This window comes from Kogia breviceps, chromosome 10, assembly GCF_026419965.1.
Source record: "Kogia breviceps isolate mKogBre1 chromosome 10, mKogBre1 haplotype 1, whole genome shotgun sequence".
NCBI lineage: Eukaryota > Metazoa > Chordata > Mammalia > Artiodactyla > Physeteridae > Kogia > Kogia breviceps.
Genome location: NC_081319.1, coordinates 79,187,912 through 79,204,262, shown reverse-complemented (window position 1 = coordinate 79,204,262; position 16,351 = coordinate 79,187,912). Strand labels below are relative to the sequence as shown.

At 41.4% G+C, this 16,351-nt stretch overlaps 2 protein-coding genes across 5 annotated transcripts in view; one reads left to right on the top strand and one right to left on the bottom strand.

Annotated features, from left to right (window-relative positions):
- The window catches only part of SLC25A27 (solute carrier family 25 member 27), a 30,469-nt gene extending 25,607 nt beyond the window's left edge, over window positions 1-4,862 (bottom strand). For 2 of the 3 annotated variants that reach the window (XM_059076566.2, XM_067006335.1), the window contains exons 1-2: window positions 4,472-4,797; window positions 1,762-1,953 (exon numbers count right to left, since the gene is read on the bottom strand). In XM_059076566.2, the coding sequence (XP_058932549.1) occupies window positions 1,762-1,953; window positions 4,472-4,577 (298 nt within the window). In that variant the 5' untranslated portion in view covers window positions 4,578-4,797. Of the gene's footprint in view, window positions 1-1,761; window positions 1,954-4,471 lie in introns of all 3 variants that reach the window. The other variant, XM_059076563.2, reaches the window with a different exon arrangement.
- Window positions 4,863-5,058: 196 nt separating this feature from the next.
- CYP39A1 (cytochrome P450 family 39 subfamily A member 1) overlaps window positions 5,059-16,351 on the top strand; it is a 69,027-nt gene continuing 57,734 nt past the window's right edge. Inside the window, exons 1-4 of one of the 2 annotated variants that reach the window (XM_059076547.2) lie at window positions 5,059-5,387; window positions 11,263-11,398; window positions 13,138-13,312; window positions 14,829-14,978. In XM_059076547.2, coding sequence (XP_058932530.1) covers window positions 5,211-5,387; window positions 11,263-11,398; window positions 13,138-13,312; window positions 14,829-14,978 — 638 coding nt within the window. In that variant the 5' untranslated portion in view covers window positions 5,059-5,210. The remainder of the gene's footprint in view (window positions 5,388-11,262; window positions 11,399-13,137; window positions 13,313-14,828; window positions 14,979-16,351) is intronic. The other variant, XM_067006333.1, reaches the window with a different exon arrangement.

Genomic DNA, 16,351 nt, shown 5'->3' with positions numbered 1-16,351 from the left:
TTCATAAAATAAGAGGATGCTTTGACAAGGCCTAGTCAACCCCTCTAGCTGTGTCTTTCTCTCACACACCCTAGGCTTCAGACACCTGGTCTTGATGGTTCTCCAAATGGGCATGGCTTTTAAAACCTCAGGCCTTCTCCTGTGCTATCTGATCTTTCTTGAATGGATTCTCCCTTTCCTGACTTGCTAACTCCTCCTACTCTTTCAATACTCAACTCAAAGAACATGTTTTCCTAAAAGTGCCCTCTGACCTGGCCTCCAGTGTTCTAGGCTGTCATTGCACCTGCCATGCTTCTCTGATCCCCCAGCACTATCCAGGCATGTGTCTAATACGGCATTTATCATCTTGATTAAAAATTAACTTGATTTTCTTGTTCATCTTTCCATCAGACCGTGAGCCTTTCAAGGCAGGTTTTGTGTCTTTTCATTACACTATATGCCCTAGTACAGAGCTTGGTACACAGCAGGCATTTTCATTCAACAAACATGAACAACTTCATTGGATAATTTATCATGTTAAGGTAATTTTTCAGTCAAGTGTCAAACATATGAAATGAATCTTAACTGTAAAACCACATATGGTGGTCAACAAAATACAAATGAAAAGAAGTAAAACCTTGCAAGACGATAATGGGAAGCAAGGAGAAACTATCAAAAAAAAAAAGAATAAAAAAGAAAAATTGTGAAAATCAGTACATGGTACTCATATAGAGAGCTTTTCTTGATATTTGAAGAAGTTTAATGAAGTATTTTAAGACATTCAAAAACATACAAAGCACCAAAACAATAACAGTCTAATCACACTTCCGGACAGTTCTTGGTGAATACACTCTAACCTGCTCATCTGGAGAACTGAAGCTTTAAAAACACAAAGCTGGTAAACATAAGTACTGGACAATTTTCTGATCAAAGGTCCCTACATATTTGAGGAATGATTATGATTAGAGAAGAAAAACGCCATACCCATCCTATCTCCTTTTGAAGGCAACTTTATTCTCCTGTGCACAAGCTGCAAACTCAGCAACTCCTATCTATGTGAGTGCCCCTTTGGAAGCAGAGCAGAAAAGTGTTCTCATTGACAGCAGCGTAATTTCAACTACTTTCCTTTCAGAGTGACTAAGGACCCACATAGGTAGCCTGGGAACTGAGGAAAAAAATCACCTGTGTTGCGTTTACTCTATTGCCAAGGTTGGATTAGACAGGCATCCCTGTTCTCTTTCAGATCACCCTGGCCTCTGACACATGGGACAGAGACTGGTGAGGCACTGCACTCAAATATAGTTTAATTTTCAAAGAATGTAAAAAAAAAATATTTTCAATTTTGTGTTTAAAGTTCCTCAAGTGGAAAAAAAATCAACTATTCATCTTTTTCTTTCTTAAACTTAAATAAGAAACATTTTTATTAGGAAAATTTTCAAGCATGCAAAAGAGTAGAGAAAAATAATACAATTCCCTATATATCTATCATGGAGATTTATCAATTGCTAACATTTTCACCATATTTGCTTCTTTTTTTTTTTTTTTTTTTGCTTAATTATTTTAAATTACATTAGAGACATGATGACGTTATGACAGTTCATCCCTAAATAGTTCTGTATGCATTTCTAAAACCCTAAGGCTATAATTCCTTAATAACCTTATATTCATTTATCATATTAGCCGAAGAAAACTAGCTGGCTTTTGAACACAGCTCAACAGGAAAGCAGAGGAGACAAACACGGAACTCGTGACAAACTCACCAGCTAGAATCAAGATAAATACCTATGTGTCTGTAAATGGCAGGTGTCACTCCTTGCCAGAGCTTTAGAAAGCCTTCCTCTTGGACTATCCCCAGGGCCGTGCGCACCATGCCTCTATAGGGAGCAGACTCTCTTGCACCGTCTCCCAACCGAACAAGGGCAGCTTCTCCTTGTATTTGGAGTCGAGTTTTTGTGAGATCGAGGGGAAAGGTTGCTAACAACAACAAAAACAAAACGAGGGGGAAACCCATAACATTCAGAGAAACAAACAAAATTGTTTTAAAAATCACAGGACCCATATTTCAGTCAGCACAAGATGGGTGGTTCTCAAATTTCAGAATACATCAGAATCAGCCAGGGAGATTGTTAAAAATTACACATTTCCTAGCCCCACGCCTATGGGGTCTCAGTAGGCTGACGGGGTTCAGACGTCAGCTGATGCTTAGATGCACTCCCAAATTTGAGAATCACTGTCCCAGAGCAGCCCCAGAGCACCAGAAAGAAAACAGAAAGTGACAAGCCCTTGAGTTCTTTTTCAGCCAGAAATTTCAGTCCAAAACCTACTTTAGTCCTTAATGTTTGCCTTCCAATGTGAATAATTTCCAGTATCCATTGCCTGTGATGTGCCCTGGACTGCAACCAGGATTAAGAGCCAATGTGGCTTTTAGAATACTGTACTACTTATGACAGGCTCTTAATAAATGCCAGATGAAGCTGAATTCTATCATTTCGTGGGTGATGTTTGCACGTAGATGAATCACTGACCTGATGTCTGAGAAAGAGAAGATGCAACAGAGGGTTTATCGTGTCTTTTATATCAAAGGGTGGAAGGCTCAATATTCTTTCAGTTAAGGAATATGTTGAGTTGGTTTTCCAGCACTGATGAGTTTTATGCATGGCTTCCTTACAAATACCACCTGTACTTGAAAATTTTTTTCCTAACGATTCCATCTTGAATTAGAGACAGACCTTTCACCTGGAAACAGAGTGAAGCTAACTGGCTTACATAAGGAAGATCAAGCTCATAACTTTATACACACAATGATTCAGATAAGTTCATGAACATTAGTGACATTACATAAGTCTTTTCAGTGACCACCACCTGATACAAAACCATAGCTATGCCTCTTCCAAGAGAACACAGAGACAGGGGAAGAGAATATTCAGTCTTAACCACTCGTCTTTGGAAAAGTTAATTATCTTGCTGTTAGTTTTTCTAAAACACAAGTTGTGTGCATATAGAGAATTTAAGCAATCCTGTGTTGGCATATGAAACCTGAAAAGTCTTAAGATATAGGCACCTCTATATTAGCATAGGCTATGCCTCTTAAAATAATTTTGGTTTTCTTGCTGGTTTAAATAATGCTTCAAGTTCTGATCCTAAATCATTTTGTACTCAAAATCACCTCATATTTTGATTCCCCTTCCCCCATACAATTCTCCATGAAATTTTAACAGGAGGATTGTTCCTTTACAAAAGCCATTGGTCACAGGGGGAACATCAGGTTAAAAACAACAACAACAACAACAAAAACCGGAAACATACCTAATCATTTAGCAATCTGCTTTAAAATATTTTTTAAGTTAACGAATTGTATTTCAGTAAAAACAATGAATAATAAAAATTCGCTATCAGCTTTGGGAGAAGAGAAAGAAAAAAACAGAGGGTCCAAAGGGCAAGAGTGGAGGAGCACTAAGAGCAAACAACAGATCATGTTCTGGCTCTGCTGGAAATGCAAAGTAAACTCATTTTAGAACAGGACAAACTAACATTTACACATCCAAGCTATTCCTTTTTTTTTTTTTTTTTAATGGGCAAGAAAATGAAAGGGTAATCTTAAAATGCACAGTGAAGGCAGGGAAAACACAGGCACTCTAGTCACAAAATTCTTGGAAGAAACACCACGTGTTCTTGCAAGGGCATCATAGTTTTCTGCTCTAGGTAGCCCCTTGAGTTTTCTCTGACTGGCTTATGCAGATGTAACTGTTCATCCTCTCTGCTCTTATGATACTTAATAACATCTTCATTATAATAAGTAGCATAATGTAATTGTCTGTCTCTGCATGTCTCCCCACCAGCCTGTAAGAAGGTCAGGGCTGGGTCTTTTGAACTATATCTCTTACAGTCTCCAGCATTGTCATATTAATGCTGCAATTAGCGGGTGCCTTTGCTTGGGTTTAACGTTTATATATTATTAACTTCTACCTTGCAGAGTCCTGCAAGGTAAACACAGTATAGATGAGTTCCACTCAAAGAGGTCAACTGGCAGATGCTGAGTGGATGCTAAGTAAGTGATGGGTAACGAACTTAAGTCCCACAGGTTGGGTTCACAACTTGGACCCAAAACACAACGATATAGTGAGGCTGCGTAAGAATATAAATAACAGAGATGACCTCAATAAAGACGAAACGTGAACTGGGTTTTAAAAAGGGCATCCTCACGAAAGAGAAAATGATCCCTATAGAGGAATGACAGCTCAGGAAGCTTCTAAAAGGACACATTCAGGCGCAATAGCACACCCGAGGGAGACGAAATTGGAAGGAAGAGACCTTCGTGACCTCCAATCCCTCCTTACAAGGCTGGCCTTGCCCCCACCCTGCCACACCTGCAGGACAGGTGTGGACCAAGAGGGTTGCATCCACCCAGAAACGAAGCCACCCGCCCGGCCCCCCACTCCCGCGCGACCCCTCGACGACTCGCGGGGGAGGCCCAGGCTGGACGGCCGGGTACCTAGCTCGGCCACGGTGGCCGCGCAGCCCGACAGGAGGAACTTGCTCGCGCGGGGCCATCTCTGGGCGAGCGGCGAGAGCCTCTCCTCATCCTCCGGAGTCGACATTCAGCAGCAGCAGGGGAAAACGATACGCCCCTTCTGGCCCGCGCCCCGCGCCGCGGCTGGCCTGCCCCCTGGCCAGGGCGGCTCCTCCTCAACCGGCGAGCGGCGGGGAGGGGACCATTTCCCTTACTCGGCTCCGCCAGATGGGTCCAGCAAACCTGCACCCTCTCCCTAGCAGCCTCGGGCTTGAGCAGCCCAGTGGGGTGAGATCGAAAGGCAACCCGAAGCCCGCGAGGCTTCTGGGAAATGTAGTCCGCGTGGCTCCGCCCCTCCTGGACCGAGTTCTCTGATTGGTCGCGGACGAGCCGCCCGCCGCGCCACCAGCCCCGGTCTCCATGGCAACAGCGCCACTTCTCCTCCACCCCCTGCACCCACACCAGCAGGATCCAGCCCCTTCCTTCCGTCCCGCGTGGCCAGAACTTGAAAGAAAAGTGGACGTAGGAGGGAGTGATGATGCAAAAGTTACCCAAAAATTGGGGCGGGGAAAAAAGGCTACAGTCAGGAAGGCAAACAAGCTGCAAAAGGAACAGCGGAAAGTTGGGAGGACGGGAGGGTGCCCTGTTCCGGGGGAAGGAGCAAGTACCACAGCAGCAAGACTTTTCGCTTCTCTGATTCAGGAAGGTGCTAGACAAAAACATGGAATTCATTTCCCCAACAGTGGTTATAATCTTAGGTTGTGTTGCTCTTTTATTATTTCTTCAGTGGAAGAACTTGCGTGGACCCCCGTGCATAGGGGGCTGGATTCCTTGGATTGGAGCTGGATTTGAGTTTGGAAAAACCCCTCTAGAATTTATAGAGAAAGCAAGAACCAAGGTATGTGACCTTAGCAGGTGGGGTTTCCGGAAGAGGTAATGTTTTCTTTTTTATTTTCTTTCATTGTATCTCAAGTGCAATGTTAGAACATGGGGAACCTACCTGCTGGACACAATTAAACGATCTAGCCACTTATGAATTCCTCAACAATCAACAACTGTGTCTTATGCAAGGTTTTTCGAAAGAAATAGATTTTCATCAGTTATGAAGTACAAGGCAGCTTGTAACTGCCTTTTTGGAAGTAGAGATTAATTTAAAAGTGCTAGTTACTTCATCGTAGCTAAAAAATCCTAAGTGTATACATATTGCTAGTTACTTCATCGTAGCTAAAAAATCCTAAGTGCATACATATTGCTAGTTACTTCATCGTAGCTAAAAAATCCCAAGTGTATACATATTAACTAAATGCTTGCAATAATCGGGAAGACAGAAGCATAATACAAGTAATTTCAATTTGCTTAATAAATTCGTATCCAAATCAAGAGTTAACACCAGGCTATTGTAAAAACTGCTTGCAAATTCGGTCTTTACAAATATAGTGGGCACTATATTTTCAGCTGGTGGGTGTTATTTTGTGATGATGAGATCCATTTTCACTGCCCACTAAGGGTATTAGTAATTGTTGTTGCAGTACATATTTTTGTCTTTAAAATAGCTTTTAAATATATCTTTCAAAAATAGTACATAGGTTACTGCTATTTTTTTTCTTTATTTCAATGGACATTCTTGTGTTGTATGCTCCTGTGTGTGTTTGTACTTTTTGCACTTACCTGATTGTTTCATCACAATAACTTCCTAAAAGTGAAATTGCCCAAAGGACATTAAATTGTTTATATTATTGTGTTACTCTTGCAAAAGGATGTACGAATCCTTTTTCCTTTTATTCTCCTTTTTCTTTTCCTTTGAGTGTAGGGGATTGCCTTGCTCTTCATATCCTGGACCACACTAAGTACCATAATTCTTGCTAGTCTGATAGATGAAAAATACTATCTTTTTTTTTTAGAAGTCTCTAACCATTCTTTATTTTTCAATACTCACACAATTTATACTCAAGATTGTATTTTTTAAGACCTTAGGGAAAAATATTATCTTTTAAAGAAATACTTCTTTGTCTCCCTTAGCCTTCCTTAGGTATATGATTTTGATAAGTCTTAAGGAATGTTTCTAAAAGCTTGTCTCAGAAGGTCAAGCAAGGTCACAAAGATTATTCTGTTTTCTTCTAAAAGGTTTATAGTTTTGCATTTTACATTTAGGTCTATGATCCACTTACAGTTAGTTTTTTTTGTAAGGTCTGCATAAGGGTTGAGTTTCAATTGGACCTCTGGATGTCCAGTTGTTCTAATATAATTTCTTGAAGGACTTTCCTTTCCTCATTGAGTTGCCTTTGCAGGTTTTCAAAGATTAACTGACCATATATGTGTAGATCTATATCTAGCCTTTCTATCCTATTCCATTGATTTATATGTCCACTCCTTTGTTAATACTGCACTGTCTTAAATACTACAGCTTTATAGTAAATCTTTAAATCAGGTAGTGAAAGTTCATGTTTTTTTGTCATTGATGTGGCATTCAAGATTATTTGCATTTTAATATAAATTTTAGAGTTGGCTTGCCAATATCTATAATAAACACTGTTGGAAGAATGTTTGGAAGTTTGTTAAGTCTATGGAAAACTTGAGGGAGAATTGACTTTTTAATGATATTATGTCTTCTAATCTACAAATGCTGTATACCTCTCCTGTTTATTTAGCTATATAATTTCTTTTAGAAATATTCCGTAGTTTTCAGTGATGGGAGTCTTGCCTGTGATTGTTAATTATTTTCTGAAGTATTTTATATTCTTGAGGCTATTGTAGATACAATTGTTTTCACTTTTGTTTTCCAGTGGTATCCCTCTGGCACATAAAAGACACAATTGTTTTTGTATATTAACTTTGTATCCTGTGATCTTGCCAAATTCACTTATTAGTTCCAGTAGTTACTTTGTAGATTTCTTAGGATTTTTATACATACACAATATGTCCTACAAACAGATAAATTTATTTCCTGTTTTCTGATCTCTATGCCTTTTATTTCTTTTTTCTTGCATAAATAAAGAGGGACTTCTAATATATTGTTGAATAAAGTGGTGTGCATAGACAAGCTTGTCTTTTTCCTAATATTAGGGGAAAAGTGTTCAATGTTTCACCATTAAATTTCTTATTATCTGTAGATTTGTTCACAGGTGCCTATTTCAGTCCTGACCTTGATCGATAATGAGAATTCACGGATGCCGCCAGGGAAATAAGTTATGACCTATTGTCTGTTCACTTCTACACACTTCTCTGTGGAGTTTTAGTCCATTTAGTTATTATTGTTTCCCCAACTCTCTGATGCCTTTAAAAATATGATCTTTGGGGCTTCCCTGGTGGCGCAGTGGTTGAGAGTCCGCCTGCCGATGCAGGGGACACGGGTTCGTGCCCCGGTCCGGGAGGATCCCACATGCCGCGGAGCGGCTGGACCCGTGAGCCATGGCCGCTGAGCCTGCGCGTCCAGAGCCTGTGCTCCGCAACGGGAGAGGCCACAACAGTGAGAGGCCCGTGTAACGCCAAATATATATATATGATCTTTGTAATCTATCCCCCTTTTCTCTCATCCTACACAGAAACAGAAGCATCTGCATGTTTTAAAAGCTGCAAAATATTTCCTGAATCATATTTCACTTAAACAGTCACCTAATGATTGACATGGTTGGTTTTCCATATTACACTATTGTAAATAATGTAGCAACAAATGTCATTTCTATGTGTGCAAGTATATCTGTGGAGTAAATTATCAGATTCAAAGTGTAAATGTATTTTTTAATTTTTATTTTATATTGCAGTATAGTTAATTTACAATGTTGTGTTAGTTTCAGGTGCACAGCAAAGTGATTCCGTTATACATATGCATATATCCATTCTTTTTCAGATTCTTTTCCCATGTAGGTTATTACAGAGTATTGAGAATACATTTGTAACTTAGAGGGAAATGGGAAACTTTGTGAGTGTTTTGAGCAGAGGAGTGTTGTGATGTGTTTTAAATTTTAAAGGGTCATTTTGGGCACTCTGTTAAAAACAGGAACATAAAACTAAAAGAAAGAAGATAATTCTAAGGTTTTGGCAAGAATTCAAGCTTGAGATCTTGGTGGCTTGTACCATGGTGATAGCAGTGGATGTCTGAGAAGTGGCTGGATCTCTTTTGAAGGTGGAAGCTGCAGGATTTACGGGTGGATGGAATGTGGTGTGTGAAAGAATGAGAAGGGGCAAAGGTGGTGCCAAGAAGTTAGACTTGAGAAGCTAGAACATGGACTCACTATCAAGTGAGATGATCAAGATTGCCTACAATGTGGTCCGAGTGCCTATATGTATTACCAAAGGCCACTTTCCTAATGGAAAGTTAAGAATTCTCATTTGAACAAACCTTCAACGATGAAAACGACTCATCTTCTTCTAAGTATTGATTAATACACAATGCTAGGTAGGGAATATTGGGAAGCAATGTAGATGTCTGGATCACTAATGGAAGAAAATGAGACTTCACTATTTGGGGGAATCAAATGATTATTGGACCCACAGTTGCCTGATGGCATCCAATACTGTGTCACAGGAACTATCACATGCCATTTCATGCAGATCTGGAAATGACTGTAATATTGAAGTACTGATGAACCTAAATGATATTTCGAGATATTTATAACTGTAATGGGATATAAAAGTACGGGTGGTTTTTCCAAAAATGTACGTGTTGGATGTGGTCTGGGAAAGTCAATACAGCCATAGGAGGAAATGAGAATGAGACTTGGAAGGAGGAAGGTTATTGCACTCACAGGTCCAAGGCGGGGATCACTGCACACCATGAGGGCCACAGGGGAAAGCACCCTGTCAGGAGGCAGAAGATGGGAACAAGAGAAAGCCCTGCCCAGAGCCTTTATTGGGGTTTGCTCAGGAAAGGCAAGGCAAGGCAGGGTAAACAATTTAGGATTGACCGGTTTGAATAATTTCTGAGGGCTTTGGACTATAAGGTTGGTCTCCGGGTGCCTAGTGCCTCACCCTCGTATGATTTAGGGCAGGGATAATATTGGCGTGGCATGTGAGAGTTAGAAAGAGGTGGTTGGGGACACAGACTCCAGATGGTTCGGTTTCCATACGAAAGGCATGCTTCTGGTTGGCTGAGTCCTTTGCTCTCTCTAAAAACTGGCTAGCCCCGGGAGGGCTGTCTCTACCCAGTCGTGAGGCCACCAAAGCTGAGCATCATGAATAAGAAAATATATGGGGCTTCCCTGGTGGCGCAGTGGTTGAGAGTCTGCCTGCCGATGCAGGGGACACGGGTTCGGGCCCCGGTCCGGGAGGATCCCACGTGCCGCGGAGCGGCTGGGCCCGTGAGCCACGGTTACTGAGCCTGCGCGTCCGGAGCCTGTGCTCCGCAACGGGAGAGGCCACAACAGTGAGAAGCCCGCGCACCGCGATGAAGAATGACCCCCGCTCGCTGCAACTAGAGAAAGCCCCCCCCACAGAAATGAAGACCCAACGCAGCCATAAATAAATAATTTTTAAAAAAAAAAGAATAAGAAAATATAGCTAATATAATTGGCCCTATGATAGGTGGATGCCAAAGAGACACCAAATCTAAGAAAGTACAATTGGAACAGTAGGTTCTTTTGATTAAATAGAGTCATGGGGAAGATTGTGGTGTATTGGCTCCATTCATAATTGAAGAAAATGTTAAATTGTAATCAGAGGCCAGTGAAAATAATGATATATTTTTCTCCAAATAAAGTCATGGACTCCCTAAAACCAAACCAAACTCTGCACTGGAGGATGACTGTAGGGTTCCTAGAAGCGATCTGATAGAAAAGGCAAAACTGACGGTGTACAAGAGAGAAGGCGTACACGTAGAACAAAGAGAGGGTGTGGAGCCCATAACACAAGTGAAGGAGAGTGGGCATTTCCCAGGGGCAGGACCCTCCACCTGTGTTAACTCAAGGGGAGGCATGGAGAATGGGTACGAATGGGTACACTCGTCTGCAAGCTCTGGTGGTGAGAAGCTGAGAGTACTCGTTTTCCCGGTGAGTTACAAAGCAGGGACACCCTCTCAGAGTGGAGAGGGTTGGGCTAGGTGAACAGGTGAGTCATTTTGGAAAGTGAGAAAGTGAACACGTTACAGAAATTTGGGGATTGCAGGACACTGTTGAGTGACTACAGACTGAAGGTGAAATCAGTCAGCAGTTTATCTTTTTCTTGACCAACGTTCAACCATAGGTTGTTTATAACCCTCCTGCTATCTTGAAAACAGTGCTCAAATGTCACGGTGTTTGGTATAATTTCCAATCATTATTTCTAATTATTATTTCTACTACCAGAAAGGAAGGTACAAGCAAATAATGGCACTATCAAAAGGAAGGTTAAATATTACAACAGAATAAATTAGGATTTTTATTTTTTATTCTTTTTTTTAATTTATTTTTTTTGTGGTACGCGGGCCTCTCACTGTTGTGGCCTCTCCCGTTGCGGAGCACAGGCTCCGGACGCGCAGGCTCAGCGGCCATGGCTCACGGGCCCAGCCGCTCCGCAGCATGCGGGACCCTCCTGGACAGGGGCACAAACCCGTGTCCCCCGCCTCGGCAGGCGGATTCTCAACCACTGCGCCACCAGGGAAGCCCTAGGATTTTTATAATTTAGATTTTGCTCAGTCAAAATGTATAATTATTATATATAATCATAATAGTTTTTATCTTGACTGTGAATTCAGCATTGGGCTTCTTGAGGAACACTGTCTTAAGCATAACCTATGGTCCAGTAACTTATTTATTAGAAATGCTTACTAATATGATCCGTATTTATGTGTTTTCTTTCAGTGTGGACCGATATTTACAGTCGTTGCTTTGGGCACCCGAATGACCTTTGTTACTGAAGAAGAGGGAATTAATGTGTTTCTAAACTCCAAGGAAGTAAATTTTGAACTAGCAGTGCAAAATCCCGTCTATCGTACAGGTAAACAGTATTTTCAGATAGTTCATTTGAAATACAACATGGAATCCAAGAGCAGTTTTAGGTAACAATCACATCTTCACTCTATCAAGAATGAGGCAGGCCCATTATTTTGTTCTTTAGAGTAGGGATAGAAAAGAGTATGTGATGAATTTGGCCCTTGTAAAACAAATTATTGGCAACCGAAAACATTTGGATCTCAATTAGTTAGGCATGTGGAAGAGATGAGGTCACCTCACTGATGTTTACCTGGGAAAATATTGGCATCTGCAGCCTGTTGCAGCTCCCAAAATATCACTAACTCTGCTCTGCCACTGTGTATACAATGTTCTACAAGCTATAGCTCTTGGCTTGATCTCACGTTGCTACTCTGCTCCTTGAAAGTAGAACTGCACTGCTTAGTAAGCCCTTTACTATGGCATTTCCTGACAGAGTCCACAGGGTTATTAAGGTAAGTGGGGCTTAGCTTCATATAATTGGTGCCCTTTCTTTCTCCATCCTCAGAGACTGCTGGACTGAATTTGTCAGCACGCTTCCAGTGTGACTGTCTGCCTTTCTTTCTTTCTTTTCTTTTTTTTAAAAATAAATTTATTTATTTTATTTGTTTTGTTTTTGGCTGAGTTGGGTCTTCGTTGCTGTGTGTGGGGTTTTCTCGAGCTGCGGCGAGCGGGGGCCACTCTTCGTTGCGGTGTGCGGGCTTCTCATTGTGGGGGCTTCTCTTGTTGCAGAGCACAGGCTCTAGGCACACAGGCTCAGTAGTTGTGGCTCGCAGGCTCTAGAGCGCAGGCCCAGTAGTTGTGACACATGGGCTTAGCTGCTCTGTGGCATGTGGGATCTTCCTGGACCAGGGCTTGAGCCCGTGTCCCCTGCATTGGCAATCAAACTCAACCACTGCGCCACCAGGGAAGCCCATGTCTGCCTTTATTTCTTCCCAGGCTGCAGACATGCATGCTGAGGCCATTTGTCCTCCCAAGAATGCAGAGCTGGTTCATTTTGTGCCTGGTTCTTTTCTCTGCTTTCACAATGTCTGTGCTTGCTTCTACCATCTTTTTTCTCCTTGCTTCCCTTTTTGCATCTTTCTTAGGTTCGTTTTCATATAGCTTCTTCTTATGCCTTTCTTGCCATTAAGACAAAAAAGTTTGTTTTCGAGGCTGTCAGTTGATCAATAGCATGATTATCGTTTCTTGTTGCTTGCATGAAAAATCACAACATGCTGGTTAAATTTGTTTGACTCTCTAATGCTTCTTGATATTTAGACTATGGAATTCCAGATCAAAGAAATACAAATATTTTGAAGACTCTTGATCTGTAAATTCACATATTCTTTGAGAAAAATATACCAACTTACTCACCTATCATAGGTGTATTGAAGTGATCACATTTTTTCACCTCTGCCTCCCCTGGGGACTTGCATGCTTAAATATATCTATTTAACAGATGAAATATCTTAATATTTATTCTTAAGCCAGCTTCCCATTCCTTTCAATTATTCCCCTACCACGGAGACAATGCATGCTCAGTTCTTTATGACCACCTAAAGGGGTGGGATAGGGAGGGTGGGAAGGAGACGCAAGAGGGAGGGAATATGGGGATATATATATGCATACAGCCGATTCACTTTGTTATACAGCAGAAACTAACACAACATTGTAAAGCAATTATACTCCAATAAAGATGTTTAAAAAAAAAAACAACAAAAAGAAGTGGTTGCTTCTTTTGAAAAGTGTTTTCTCTGTTTTTAGCATCAGTCCCAAAGAATATCTTTTTAAAACTGCATGAGAAAATTTATATCATGATGAAAGGGAAAATGGGGACTTTCAACCTGTATCGATTCACTGGACAATTGACTGAAGAATTACACGAACAGCTGGAGAATTTAGGCCCTCATGGGACCATGGACCTTTACAACTTAGTGAGGTAAATAGATGCCTTATTATTTAATTTTGTTTTTTATTGTTTTGGAATAAAAAAAAATTGAAGCCTATACATTGGACTTCACAAATTATCTGGTGGATTAATGAAGTCTATCTAGCTAGGCAATTAAAATATGCTATTAATCTTTTAAATTCTGATTAATGGGCAGTTTTCAGTTAGCACTTCAATTTGAAGGTAAGCAAATAGGCCAATAGAATCATTTTAACACGTTTATAGTAATTTCTCCCTAGTCGGTCCTTACAATTTTGTATGTGCTACATGGATTTTCCTCATCTAATTGTCATGCATCCATCAGAATTTTGATAAAACATTCAGTGCAATTTGTGATCATTAGAAGAAGAGGACATTGAGAGGAGAGGGAAGAGGATAGAATCAGAAAGTAAATGACAAGGGTCCAGGAGATGTCTGTGAGACTTGACAAGGTGGCTGAGGGAGAGCCACCATGAGCCTCGGGACTGAGCCCAGGTCCTCTGAGAGGGGAGGTACTGAGAGGCCAGTGAGACAGGAGAGGACAGTGGGGGGAACCACGTGGCACTCAGCCACGTTCTGGAGCTTTCTGGCAAACGTAAGGGCTTAGCAGGGAGTTGTGAGAAGAATTCCCCACACGCACAGGGCGATTTGGTAAATCGAAGTTACCCATGAGGCACTTCTCCATCTCAGTGGGATGCTGGAGGCATGACCAACCATCCAGACTCAAAAACACAGCAACATTGAATAGTTTGTTAGGGTTCCAGAAAGAGAGAGAGGAAAAGTGAAAACAAAAACAAGCAACCAATCAACCAAACTTTTAACATGCCCAATATCGACAACAAAACAAAGCAAATTCTTGAATGACTTTGAAACTTTGAGGGAAAGGAGATCCTGAGAAATTTCTGTGAGGACATGATGGTGAATAAAAATGGAATAAACAGTACTTAGTGTTACTAGCCTGGGGCATATTCACAATCTCTGATATTCCTTTATTTAAGGACCCCGCAGAAATCATTTTATTCACCTGAGGGAAAACTTGCTGATGATAGATACTATATTTCAGTCTTTTGGTATAGTTCAAAGTTATAGGATCCTGGGAGATACTAGGAATTTGGTGACTAATATTGCCCTTGATTCTTTGTTTGGTTATTTTTGGCTGCTGTCTAAAGGTACGGACTGTATCTCAGTTATTGTTATTATTTGCTAAATAAATGCTTGTTGAAATCATATTGAATCGATCTCTTTCTGTGTGTCACCTCGCATTTGTCAGGATCTAACAATACTTGCTTAGAAAGCATTTGAAAATCTTCAGATAAATAAGACCACAATTTCAGTTACCCCTAAGTTACCTTGAGCACAGAAAGCAAATATTAAAACCTCTTAAGAATGACTTTCCCCTCCCAAAAAATATATCACATATGGTTGTCTACCCCTAATATATAGCTATTCAATAATGCCTTCTTTTGTATCCTATGCCTTTCTTCTGTGGTCATTGGCTCTGACATTTTATGTGTTTCGATCTTTGTAGGCATCTCCTTTACCCGGTCACAGTGAACGTGCTCTTTAAAAAAGGTCTGTTTCCCACAAATGAGAGGAAAATCAGGGAGTTCCACCAGCACTTTCAAGCTTATGATGAAGGTTTCGAATATGGGTCCCAGTTGCCCGAACGTCTCCTCAGGTAGAGAGTTGTTTCCTATGTTAATTCCCCGATCAAGCTCTTCTCAGCTATTCATACGTTTCTCTCCTTTCTTTGTTCTAAGTAGCTATAACAGCAGTTGAAGTGGAAGAGACAGAAGCTATTTCTTATGAGCAGTTTGTGTGTGTGTGTGTGTGTGTGTGTGAATTGAGGGAGGAACTGAAGAAGAGAGATGGATTATTTCCTTTTATTCTCATTTTGAGGAACAAAAACAAGAAGGAGAGGGGAGAATATGAGAATGAAATGAAGAATATTTTGAGGCCTTTTATGCCATTTACAACTTATTATTATCACAGTCATTGCCACATCACCCAGTGTGACCTGTGTCAGAATCCAAAGTTATTATTTTCCCTGAGGCAGAAGTAGGTGTGGTCAAATGTACTTCTCACAGTTGGCTCAGATAAAAGTTTATAAAACGGTTTGATTGCAAAGTAACACATGATTTTTTTTTTAGTTTTTTGGCAGTTGGTCTGAAATGATGACTGGTCAGAAAAGATTAAAAAGCTTTTAGTCTGGGCTTCCCTGGTGGCGCAGTGGTGGAGAGTCCGCCTGCCGATGCAGGGGACACGGGTTCGTGCCCCGGTCCGGGAAGATCCCACATGCCGCGCAGCGGCTGGGCCCGTGAGCCGTGGCCGCTGAGCCTGCGCGTCCGGAGCCTGTGCTCCGCAACGGGAGAGGCCACAGCAGTGAGAGGCCCGCGTACCGCAAAAAAAAAAAAAAAAAAAAAAAAAAAAGCTTTTAGTCAGTTTGCTTTACTTCACTTAACCCAGCAACAGGTCCCTGTGCTAGATTTTGATGCTGCTGTGACTGAAAACAGCCTGAGCAAACTTAGACCAAGCAAATCATGAGCCCTGTTTTCTCTCTCTCTCTTTTTTTTTAAAATAAATTTATTTATTTATCTTTGGCTGTGTTGGGTCGTCGTTGCTGTGCATGGGCTTTCTCTAGTTGCGGTGAGCAGGGGCTACTCTTTGTTCTCATTGCAGTGGATTCTCTTGTTGTGGAGCATGGGCTGTAGGCACACGGGCTTCAGTAGTTGTGGCACGTGGGCTCAGTAGTTGTGGCGCACGGGCTTAGTTGCTCTGAGGTGTGTGGGATCTTCCCGGACCAGGGCTCGAACCCGTGTCCCCTGCATTGACAGGCGGATCCTTAACCACTGCGCCACCAGGGAAGTCCCCGAGCCGTGTTTTCTTATTCAATGCCGGCCCTTTAGGAATGCAAAATATACTAAAATGCGGCTGCTTTGCCCCCTCAATTTTCCTTGTGGACTAATAAGTCTGAAGGTAGACTTCTCATGAAGTTCCAGCTGAAAATGAAGAAGACATTTGGAGAAATAATTAAAATTCCATAGACATAGT